Source organism: Penaeus japonicus, unplaced genomic scaffold (assembly GCF_977035675.1).
Source record: "Penaeus japonicus unplaced genomic scaffold, GWHDUDI00000001_assembly GWHDUDI00000005, whole genome shotgun sequence".
Lineage (NCBI taxonomy): Eukaryota > Metazoa > Arthropoda > Malacostraca > Decapoda > Penaeidae > Penaeus > Penaeus japonicus.
In genome coordinates, this window is record NW_028234407.1 from 23,827,199 (window position 1) to 23,839,698 (window position 12,500).

Here is a 12,500-nt window from a genome sequence, read left to right on the forward strand (position 1 = left end):
ACTTGGAGCGATGTGCGCACCGGCAGACGCGGAGGTGCTTCCAGGAGATGAAGGAGAGGTACGAGGCGCTGCAGCATCAGCTCAACCAGAGGGCGATCAAGGTCGAGCACTCCGTCAGGTAATTTGTTGGTTTGGTTTGTTTGTTTGTTGAGGGAGATATTGTGGTGTTTTGGGGGGTTTGAGTTGTGTATGTGCCGTCCTTAACGCACGTACACGAACACGAATACGCACGAACACGTACACGCACACACACACGCACACACACACGCACACGCACACGCACACGCACACGCACACGCACACACACACACACACACACACACACACACACACACACACACACACACACACACACACAAAATCACAATCACAATCACAAGCACACGCAAAACCTCCCCCCCCCAAAAAAAAAAAAAAAAAAAAAAAAAAAATAATAAAATAAATAAATAAATAAAATAAACAAATAAATAAATAAAAAATAAAATAAAATGAAATAAAAAAATACCCCAATTAACTCCACCCTCTCTCTCCCTCACCCTCGCACCCACCCCCTCACCCACAGGAGCGTCGGCAGCGCCCTCGAGAGCCTCCACATCGAGCACGAGTCGACCCTCAACTCGCTCGAATCCCTCAACTCAGTCAACTCGAACGACCGCCTCGTCGACGAACTCAAGGTGAGCGGAGAAACGAGAAACGAGACGGAAAAGGAAATACGAGTGTGTGTGAAAACGAAACACGCCCACGGAGAGGCATACGAGTGTGAAGCGAGAAACACGCCGCCCACGTTAGCTTTGAAATAAGAGAAATACTGAGGCTTTGTTTGATTCTGTTTTTTGTATCGCGAGTTACTTTCTTCTTTTTTTGTGTGTGTATGATTGGGTTTAATGGACTCATGAGAGATTTTGATTTTATGATGAGGTTTTTGAGAGAGGGACGGAATGAGACTAGGGAGAGAATGCGAGAGATGATTTATGAGAGAGGGCGATAATGAGAGAGAGAATGACAGAGAGAGAGAGGGAGAGAATGAGAGAGGGAGAGAGAATGAGAGAGAGGGAGAGAAAGAGAAAGAGATGGAGAGAGATGGACAGAGAGAGAGAGAGTGTGAGAGTGATAGAGTAAGAAATAAATAAAGAAAGAAAGAAAGAGAATGAGGAAAAAGTCCTCACTAAACATCACACAAGTATCCTTTAGCCATCAAACAAGAACAGACCAACCGCAATTATCACCAACTTAGCCCCAATAAGACCCAAATAGACACAAACGCAAATACTCAAACGCCAGCTAGACACACACCCGCCAAGGCCTGTTTCACTCGCCCAACAAGGATGAAGTCGGTAAGGACGAGTACATACTCGTCAAGCCTGGATACACTCGTTAATAAGGGACACACTTGGAGACACGTATATCATTGGGACACGGGCGGTAATGAGGCTTGTGTATTTTTTTATATTGTAGGTTTTTGGCGGTATGTAAGTAATTGTGTCGTCATGGCGCCTGTAGACAAATTGAGATGATGTGGTTTAGAGTATATCCTGTGTCCTTTTTTTATATATATATCATATATATTTTTTTAATGGAAATTAAAATCTTTAGTTTTTCGATAGACCATCTTGAAATAAGTTGATTATGGATAGGAATCCTATGATTATTAATAAGAGTCAGGACTATATAGAGTTAAAGAAAGGAACTTTTTGCCAGCTACCTCGATTGAGAGATAAAGATATATAGAGATATAGATAATCAGTATAAATACCTTCAAAGAAACAAAATAATCTAAAACCAACATCACCCCCCTTCCCCCTTCCCCCTCCCCCTCTTTTTTTTTCTTCTCCCTCACACCAGCTGCGAGAGATGACCATCAGCCAGCTGCGGACGCGAGTGCTCCAGCTGGAAAAGGACAGGCTGGACAAGGTGCCGCTGGACGCCGCCAAGGAAATTAATCGCCTGAATAATAACTTGGTGAGGTTTTGGGCGCGTCTTTGATGTTGGTGTTTATTTGTTTGTAGGTGGTGGTGGTGGGAGGGGTGGTGTGGTGGGAGGGGGGTGGGGGTGGTGTTAGGGGGTAAGGTTGCAGGGGAGAGGGGGTAGGGTGGGGGTAAGCGGGAGGAGGGGGGTAAGGGGGAGGAGGGGGTAGGGGTAGGGGAGAGGGGTATGGGGTAAGGGGGAGGAGGGGGTGGGAGATGGGGGTAAGGGGGAGGAGGGGAGTAGGGCTAGGGGGTGGGTGGGAGGGGGCGAGGGTAAGGTGAAAGTGATGGGGGTAGCAAGGGTATGGGGGAAGGGAGGGGGGGATATCGGGAGGGGAGGGGAAGGGTAAAGGAAGGGAGGTAAGGGAGATGGTGGGAGGCACATAAACACGGGCGGTATCCGCATATACATACATACATACATGCATATACACACGCACATGCATCCCCATTCATCCCACCCTGATTACCGCAGCCACCCCACAACAGGATACACGCTACCTCTCTTCGAAGCCTCGCTCCTGTCTCTACGCTGGCTTGGGGGTCTTGCTGGCTTTTGGCTCCTCTGGCCGGGGGCGTGGCGGAGCGTGGCGTGGCGTCGGGTTGGTCCGGGACTTCCTTGTTGGAAATGGATGGGTTGAGGGTTGTATGATGTGTGTTTATATATAACGCGCGCGCGTGTATGTATATGTATATAAATATAAATATATATATATATTTCTATATATATGTATTTATATATACATGTATATTCATATATATATATATATATATATATATATATATATATATATATATTTCCATATATATATTTATATATACATGTATATTCATATATATATATATATATATATATATATATATATATATATATATATATATTATATATATATATATAAATATATTATATATATATAATATATATATATATATATATAAGTGAATTTACATTTACATATACATGTGTATATATATGTATATACACATACATATATACATACATATATACATACATATGTACATGTACACACACACACACACACACACACACACACACACACACACACACACACACACACACACACACACACACACACACACACACACACACACACACACACACACACGTTGCAAATGCAATGTTTTTTTGTTTTTTTTCTCCCTTATGTGAGGGAGGGGTTGCAGGGGGAGGAGCAAGGAGGAAGATTGGGAGGGAAGGAATAGAAAGCATATACATATATATGTGTATATATATACATATATATGTATACATATATATATATATATATATATATATATATATATATATATATATATATATATATATTCCAGGACGGAAAGAGAAATTGCATACGAACATAAACAATTTCCTCTTTTATAATTCCAGATTCAGCTGGAGAAACAACGCGACGAACTCACGCTACACAACTTCACCCTCAAGTCCCAGCTCTCGGAGGTAGCCAGCAAGATCCACGACCCGGCGGCGACATTCCAAGTTAACAAAGAACCCCCTCTGAGTCTCAAAGAAAACGCGAGCCTCAAGGAAAACGGAAGCCTCAAAGAAAACGGGAACGCCAAGACCAAGACGTCGACGGACGATCCCGACGTGGTCAAAGTCCTGCGGAAGGCGACGTACAAGGTCTCCGGAGACACCCAGAAACTCCGTCAGCTGTGCACCGAGTTCGACGCCAGGGAGGACGACTATAAGAAGCGCATCCACGACCTTGAGACCGAGCTGAGGAACCACCAGAACGAGAGCACGAAGACCCACGACCGGGATATAAGGGAGATGGAGAACAGGATGGAGCTCGTGGCGCAGAAACTCGAGGCGGCCGAGAGGTACATGGCCGGGAAGGAGGAGGAGTGCAACATGCTCAAGTTGGACCTCGACACGCTCAACGAGGAAAACAGGAGGCTCAAGGAGAACCTCAATGATATGATGTTGAAGCTGCAGGTGTGTGTTACCCTGGTCGTAGTAATGGAAGAGCAACTGAGATTATATATATGTATATATATATATATATATATATATATATATATATATATATATATATATATATAAAGACTTGATATATAAAAAAAAGAATAATTCTATTTTAGCAAGAAAAGGGAGAAATTTATGATTGTGGTTGGCATTAGTAAAACATATTTATAAACATAACACATATTAAACCTTAGAGATACTACACATATATAAAAAAAAAACTTCAATAACATGACATATTAATGTGATTTACCAATAAAAGAAAAAAAAACGTACCACAAATACAAATTACCACAACAAAAAGTAAACAACACGTAATATTTCTATATAAAAAAAACGAATAAACATAAATAAATAAATAATATACAAAAAATCCCCTGTCACAACCTACATTAACCCAGCATCCCTCTGTCTTTAAGGACTACGAGGAAATATTAACGCAAAAGAAGACGTTGAACGAGCAATATTCCCGCATCTTAGAGGAGCATCGAGTACTTTCTGAAGATTTCAACAGAGAAAGAGTTCTCAGAAAGAAGTACTATAATCAGGTAAGCGGGTCATTGGGAAATCAGGTAATCGGGTAATCGGGTAATTGGGCAAATGTGGAAGTTGATGTTTGTGATAATGGTTGAAGTATGTGGTGGGTAGACTGCCGGGTATTTTTGTATGTGGTGGACAAATGGATGGTTATTTATGTCTGTGGTGGATAAATTAATAGCAATTGATGGACAAATTGATAGTCCTGTCTGTGGTATTTTTGTATGTTTATTTTCAATGTATGTAGTATATGTGTATGTATGTATGGACATTCCAAATCAACCTAAAATAACACCATTGAAAAAAATATATATATGAATAAACAATAAAACTATCCCCTCTCTCTCTCTCTCCCTCCCTCCCAAATCCCTCCCCCTCTCCCTCTCCCTTCCCCATTTCCCTTCTCCCCTCCCTCCCTCCTTCCCCCTCTCCTCTCCCTCCCTCTCCCTCCCTACCAAATCCCTCCCCCTCTCCCTCTCCCTCTCCCTTCCCCCTCTCCCCTCCCTCCCTCCCTCCTTCCCTCCCTCCCAAATCCCTCCCTACCTCCCTCCCCCTCTCACCTCCCTCCCTCTTACCTCAGGTCGAAGAAATGAAAGGCAAAATCCGGGTGTTCTGTCGCGTCCGGCCGCTCACGGAAACGGAGCGGCGGCGCGGCAGTAGCGGCGGGAGCGGCGGGGGGTCCAGCGATGCGTCGGCGGTCGTGGTCACCGCGGAGGACGAGTTCTCGGTGAGCCTAAGCACCCAGCGCGGAGGTCAAAGGTCATTCCTGTTCGACAGGGTGTTCCAGCCGCATGAGGACCAACAGGCTGTCTTCAGGGACACGCATGTGAGTGATTCTTTATTTATTTTCTTGTATTTTTGTTGTTGTTATTACTATTGTCATTGTTCTTTCTGTTATTATCTTTATGTTAACTTTATTTTTTTTATCAGCAGCGTCATTGGTATTATATTTCCTCTATAATTGTTGTTGTTGTTGCTATATGTACTATTTTTGGACTTATTTTCTTTATTGTTATTATTATTTTTTTCTTTCTCACCTCCTTTTCCTTTTCATCTCCATTTTTCTTCCTTTTTGTCTCCTATTAAAACATCGGGGGAACACGCATGTGATTATTACTATTATAAGTTTTCCTATTTCCTTTTCTTAGATTTTTTTTCTAACTTGTGTTTTTTTCAGTGTTGTTATTATTCACTTTTATGATTTTATTATTACTGTGATTTAGTTTTGATAGACATATTTGGTATATATATATATAGATTTATATATATATATATTATATATGTATTATATATTATATATCATATATATATATATATATATAGATTTATATATATATATTATATATGTATTATATATTATATATCATATATATATATATATATATATATATATATATATATACACAGTATATATATAGATATGCATATATATGTGTGTGTGTGTTTGTGTGTGTCCGTCCGTCCGTCCGTCCGTCAGCCCGTGCGTGCGTGCGTGCGTGTACATGCACAAAAAAGCTATCTTTCCCAAATGATAATCCAACAGTCGAAGATTCGCCGATGCCCTATTATTAATAAGGTCAGAAACTTGACCTTGGTGCGCGGTCGCTGGCCAGTGGCTAGGTGTTGCCAAGGTCGACCTTCGGAGTCACGCCCGAAGCGCTTTTTCGCTCTGAGACTCTAGCGGAGATGTGCTCGAGACTCTGGTGTGTTGGAGTGGGAAGACGGTTTAAGATTAATTGTGAAAAGGTACTATTTTGTTTAAAAGTGCTAAAAAAAATGTAGATTATCAAAGGTGTTATTTTTTAAAGGTGGCTAGCCCTTAAAAGATGTTCGATTTTTTTATGGCAGCAAGTGTTAAAAAGATGTTATTTTCTTAGAGATTGCCGGTGTCTATATATCTTTAACGTCTGTTGATTAATTGAGGAAAGTAAATACGATGAAATACGATATGAAATACGATGATTATTTGAATGTTTTAAAAGAACGAGGGAAAGGGAAGAGACGGGGAGAAGGGAAAGAAGAGAAGAGATAGGAGAGGAGGGGAGGGGAGGGGAGGGGAGGGGAGGGGAGTGAAGGGATGGGAAGGGGTTGGGAGGGGAGGGGAGTGAAGGGAAGGGGAGGGGAAGAAGAAGAAGGTGAAGGGGAGAGATTGGGAATAATGGAAGGAGGGAGAAGTTTCTGCTCGATCGAACAGACACGGAAGTTTTGTCATCCTTAAAAGTGTTTTTGTCGGCGCGAGAACTTCATTGCGTATTGTCTTCTGAAGTGTGATCATTAGCAAGGCCTTAGGAGGCCACACACAGACAATAGGCGGCGCCAAGGGGCTGTGGCGGCCTCGTCCCAATGGGCGTGGTGGGCGGGGGGAGGGGGTGGGGGAGGGAAGAATGAAAACACACACACACACACACACACACACACACACACACACACACACACACACACACACACACACACTCTCTCTCTCTCTCTCTCTCTCTCTCTCTCTCTCTCTCTCTCTCTCTCTCTCTCTCTCTCTCTCTCTCTCTCTCCCCTTCTTTCTCTCTCTTCCTCTCTTACTTTATATTTACGTATGCACACGCACATACATCTATATACGCAGTATATAAATATAAATATATATATATATATATATATATATATATATATATAGAGAGAGAGAGAGAGAGAGAGAGAGAGAGAGAAAGAGGGGGGGGAGAGAGAAAGAGAGAGAGAGAGAGAGAGGAGGGAGGGAAGAAGGGGGGAGGGAGGGAGGGAGGGAGGGAGGAGAGAGAGGGAGAGAGAGAGAGAGAGAGAGAGAGAGAGAGAGAGAGAGAGAGAGAGAGAGAGAGAGAGAGAAAGAGAAAGAGAGATAGAAAGAGAGATAGAAAGAGAGAGATGTAGATATAAATGTACAAAAACAGATCGAAAAATATCCAAGTTTTGGCTATACCGCGTTGTTAACGCGAAACAACTTTGGTGTACCTTCAAAGTAGACTCCCAGATTCTCCACACACCAAGCCCCGTAACCTTCCAACTACTGGAATAATCCGCCGAAGTCCTGTTTTAAAGACAAAACCTTAAAGTGCCTCAATCCTGGCGAAGTTCCTGCCATGCTGAAGACGACAGTTTCGGCGTCTGCAACAACGCTGAAATCCCGAAGATGACGAAGAGCCACGAGAGATAATAGTCCCAAAGGATGACAGCTCGGTAGTCCGAAGCGCTCGCTCGTTGTTCGAGGGAATCGAGACAAGTCAATTCATGATGACTTCGAGAAATGGTTCCAGCGGCGGGGAGATCGCTTGGCTGAGTGTGGATCGAGCCGTGAGGTTTGCTCTGGTGGGGATAAACGTTTCCTCTGTTTAAAGGGTAACGCGTTTCGTTTTTTTTTTTTTTTTTTTTTTTTTTTTTAATGGAGATCGTATTTTTTTTTCTTTCATATCTCGTGTATGTATGTGTATATGCATATATGTATATATATATATGTATATATATGTATGTGTATATATTTATTCATTTATATAAATATATGATGTATATATCATATATATATAATAAATATATATATACATATATATATATATATATATATATATATATATATATATATATATATATATATATATATATATTTATATATATTAAAACCAAGTAGACATCCCATGCGCGTAAAGGGACATAATCCACGCGGACTGCAGCTTCCCTTCCCAAGGATTCCCTCTGCGCGCGATCGGAGTCGCTGACCTTTCCCGCTTGACAAAGAGGATGTCACGTAGGATGGTGACCAGGGTCCTTGGCTGCCTCCTTGTGCCTTTGAGGATGCTGGGGACTCTTTTTGGGTCGAGGGGCGGGCGTCACATCCTTCGGTACGGTGCTCTTTCTCTCTGTTTTTTTTCTCTCTCTCTTTTTTCTTTTTTTATCTTTTTTTTTTCTCTTTCTTTTTTTTAACTTTTTCTATTTTTTTATTTCTCTCTCTTTCTCCCTCTCCCTCCCCCCTTCCCTCAACCATCCCTCCCTTCCCTCCCTCCTTCCCTCACTCCCTCCCTCACTCCCTACCTCCCTCACCCCCCCTCCCCTCCATCTCTCTCTCTCTCGCCTCTCCATCTCATTCATAGAATCCTTGCACCGCTCCTCACGCCGAGAAGCTTCCTGCTAAAAGCCTGATTTTCGCCTCCGTCGCCAGTCATGAGTCATGGCCGCGACTTTTACGATCGTTCTTTAGTGTTTTTTTTTTTTCTTTTTCTTCTTCTTTCTTTTCTTCTTGTTCTTTTTCGTTTTCTTCTTCTTCTTCTTCTTTCTTTTCTTCTTGTTCTTTTTCGTTTTCTTCTTCTTCTTCTTTCTTTTCTTCTTGTTCTTTTTCGTTTTCTTCTTCTTCTTTTTCTTTCCTCTTTATTGGCGGTCAATACGAATTTAGTGGTTCGTTCTTATCATTGTTATTGGTATTATTATTACTGTTATTTTTGTTTTTATTTTTTGGTTATTGTTATCATTATTATTACATTATCATTATTATTGTTGTTGATATTATTATTATTATTATTGTTGTTGTTGGTATTATTATTATTATTATTATTATTATTATTATTATTATTGTTTCATTATTTCATTATTATTATCATTATTACTATCATTATTATTGTTATTAGTATTTTATCATCATTTTCATTATTATTATTACTATTATTATAGTTTTTGTTATTGTTTTTATTACTATTGTTGTTATTCCTATTACTGTTATTGTTCTTTTTGTTATTATTATTATCATTCCAAAACACGAACGAATTCTCCCTCAGTAGAACCCTGGGGCTATTATTCATTATTGTCTAAAATATATTCATATTTCGTCCCTATTTATATATACACCTTTTATTACTTTTTTTTTAAAGATGGGACGAGTCGATATATAAAAAAACATGTGTTTCGCGGTCGCTTGATCTTGTGAAAAGAAGTGTGATGTGAAGTTCCTCTGACGTCATTGCTGTGCGTGCGAGACGAGCAGGCAATTTTCAATGCAAACTTGAAATGTATATCTGAAGGCTATTGCACAGTGCCACTGCGCCGAAGTGGTTGACTATTTCGTTGGTTAATGAGGTTATTTATAGGTTTTGTTACTTGTTTATTGATATTAGATATATATATTTTTTTTCTTTTTTTTTTTTTTTTAATATGCTCGAATGCGTGCATGTGTGTGTATGTGTGTGTGTGTGTGTGTGTGTGTGTGTGCCTGCTTGTGGCTGTGTGTCTGTCTCTCTGCCTGTGTCTATGCCTTTGCTTGTTATGTGAGAAATAGACAATGGCTTTGAATGGCTCATCATAATGAGACAAACTCTGTACGTTGTGTAACGCATTTGGATGCGTTGTTAGAGTAAGTGTCTTCAATTGTCTTGGAAATTTCATGGAAATTTTATGGAAATGTGTATGGAAGTTGACTGAATCGAAATACGAATTTATTTATAACAAGACTATCCGTCATCATTACAGGAATACAGCGTATTTTGTCCTTTTCTTTCAGTCTCTCCTCTTGACTGAAAGGCATTTCCATTTTCTAACCGTTCTCTGTTTTGATCTTCGGGGTAACTCAAGCATTCCTCTTCCTGTCCCCTCGCAGGCCCTGGTTCAGTCCGCCCTCGATGGGTACAACGTCACCATCATGGCCTACGGGCAGACCGGCTCCGGCAAGACCTACACCATGCTGGGCACGCCCGAGGAACCTGGCATCGCGCCCAGGGCATTCACGAGGCTCTTCCAGCTTTTGGACGAAGGGCGCGCCCGGCATGAGGTTGCTGTGTCGACGTACATGCTGGAATTGTACAACGATAAGCTGATCGATCTCCTCAAGCCGGCGGTCGGAGCGGATGTGAGTTTTTTTGTTTTTTCTTTTCACTTTTTGTGTTATCTTTTTATTGATGTGTATTTGTTTATTTATTCATCTATTTATCTTTGAATCTTAGGGTTGTGTCTCACCAACAACAGGTTCTCTCACTACCGCAGTCTTTAGCAAATGAAATGATTAACTTTTGTTACTTTTACCAAATTAAAAAAAAATGTCTAATTTATGGTTAAAGCATAATTAATACTGAACAGACTGTATATAGCTGATGTTCGTCTTGAACCTGTGTTCAGCTCCACCAGACATCAAATCTGTTATTAGTCGTGTTTTTGACTAACAAAAGCCAGTAACAGGTCTATAAGGGGTCTACCAATATAAGTTATAAGTAAAAGGTGTCCAAAAAAGTGAGAACCCCTGATTTAAACTAACAGCCGGTTCTCGGGATTAATGAATATCAAGAACAGGTTTTTACGAACCGGTGCGAACCTATCCACCCACCCAACGGTGTGCTCATTCATCCCTCCCTCCCTCCCCCACCTATCCATCCACCCACCCACCTTTCCATCCATCCATCCATCCACCCACTCACCCACCCACCCACCAGCCACTCAACCGTCTCTACCTCTCTTCCATCCAGAACGACCGTCTGGAGATCAAGCGCGACAAAAAGGGCGCCGTGCACGTGCAAGGAGCGTCCGTGCGCAGCGTGTCCTCGGCGAGCGACCTGAGCAGGGCCTTTGACGAAGGGCTGGCCAACAGACACACGGCGGCCACCAAGATGAACGTGGAGAGCTCGAGGTCGCACTTGCTCATCGCCGTGTGTCTGAGCGTCACTTCGAAGCAGACGGGCTCGGTTCTCAGGGGAAAGGTTAGGCGACCGTGTTTTGTTTCTGATGGCGGGAGGGGGCGGGGGCGGGGAGGAGGGAGGGGGGTTGTTTGTTTGTTTGTTTGAGGTAGTTTTTTTGTGGTTGTGGGTGTTTTGTGTTGTGGTTGTTGTGGATTGTACAGTTTTGTTATACTATTGAACAGATATGTATATATATAAGGCGTTACGTTATTTTTGTCTATGTTCTTAGTATCGCCGTCTTTCTTTCTTTTAGTTCTGTCTATGTTAAAGTTAACGGTAGACGCGTTGAGGTTTTAATTTCCCATCTCTCCCCATAAAGATCTATATGAAAACCCCATCTCAAACGCTCCCCCTTCCCCCCTTCTCCCTTCCTCCACAGCTGACCTTAGTTGACCTGGCCGGAAGCGAACGAGTCAGCAAGAGCGGCGCGTTCTCGGACCAGCTGAAGGAAGCGAATTCCATCAACAAGTCCCTGTCGGCCCTCGGTGACGTCATCTCGGCCCTGTCCTCGGAGTCGTCCTTCGTTCCTTATAGGTAGGTTTGTGTGTGTTTGTTTGTGTGTGTGGTTGTGGTTGTGTGTGTGTGTGTGTGAGTGTGTGCGTTTGAGTGTGTGTGTGTGTTTGTGTGTTTGTTTGTGTTTGTCTCTTCGTAATATGCAAATATTCTCTCAGTAAAAACATGTCGAGTGTGAAACTTAGCTTTCCCCAGACTCCTGTTTTGAATATTTTTTACATCATTAGTGAAAATAATCAGTAATGCATCTCGGTAAAAATGTCCAATTAAGATATTGAAATGATTATTGCCCGATTCACTCTACCTTCTGTTGTATCACCAAGAACTTAATGTATGTGGTGCCCCTTGTCAATATCGGCCCATTATAACTTAAAGCCACTTTTTGTCACCCCCCGTGGTCTCAAACTACCATCTTTCGGTAGGCCACGTGTTTCTGGGGATCAACATACCCATTCTGGCCTCTAACACTTCCCTGTCAGGCCTTAAGCACCCGGTGGCCCGTACAATCTCCATCCAGCCAGAACTCCCTCCATGTCATCCTGCCATCGAGCCATTCCGCCTTCCATCCATCCAGCCATCCTTGCAATCCCATCTCGGTAAAAATGTCCAATTAAGATATTGAAATGATTATTGCCCGATTCACTCTACCTTCTGTTGTATCACCAAGAACTTAATGTATTTTTTTCCCGTGTGTCAAAACTACCCATTCTAGACTTAAAGCCACTTTTTTCCCCGAGTATCAAAACTACCCATTCTTGACTGAAGCCACTTTTTTCCGTGTATCAAACAACCCATTCTTGTCTCAACACTACCCATTCTAGAATTAAAACCACTTTTTTCCCCGTGTAT

At 41.9% G+C, this 12,500-nt stretch overlaps 1 protein-coding gene across 1 annotated transcript in view; it reads left to right on the forward strand.

Moving 5' to 3' along the window:
• Positions 1 to 12,500, forward strand: part of LOC122249334 (uncharacterized) — a 147,612-nt gene that overhangs the window by 132,425 nt on the left and 2,687 nt on the right. The window contains exons 4-12 of the mRNA XM_043010098.2: positions 1 to 118; positions 563 to 674; positions 1,843 to 1,959; positions 3,352 to 3,918; positions 4,368 to 4,496; positions 5,066 to 5,311; positions 10,070 to 10,318; positions 10,929 to 11,159; positions 11,518 to 11,672. The exon at positions 1 to 118 is cut by the window's left edge and continues 213 nt beyond it. Coding sequence (XP_042866032.2) covers positions 1 to 118; positions 563 to 674; positions 1,843 to 1,959; positions 3,352 to 3,918; positions 4,368 to 4,496; positions 5,066 to 5,311; positions 10,070 to 10,318; positions 10,929 to 11,159; positions 11,518 to 11,672 — 1,924 coding nt within the window. The remainder of the gene's footprint in view (positions 119 to 562; positions 675 to 1,842; positions 1,960 to 3,351; positions 3,919 to 4,367; positions 4,497 to 5,065; positions 5,312 to 10,069; positions 10,319 to 10,928; positions 11,160 to 11,517; positions 11,673 to 12,500) is intronic.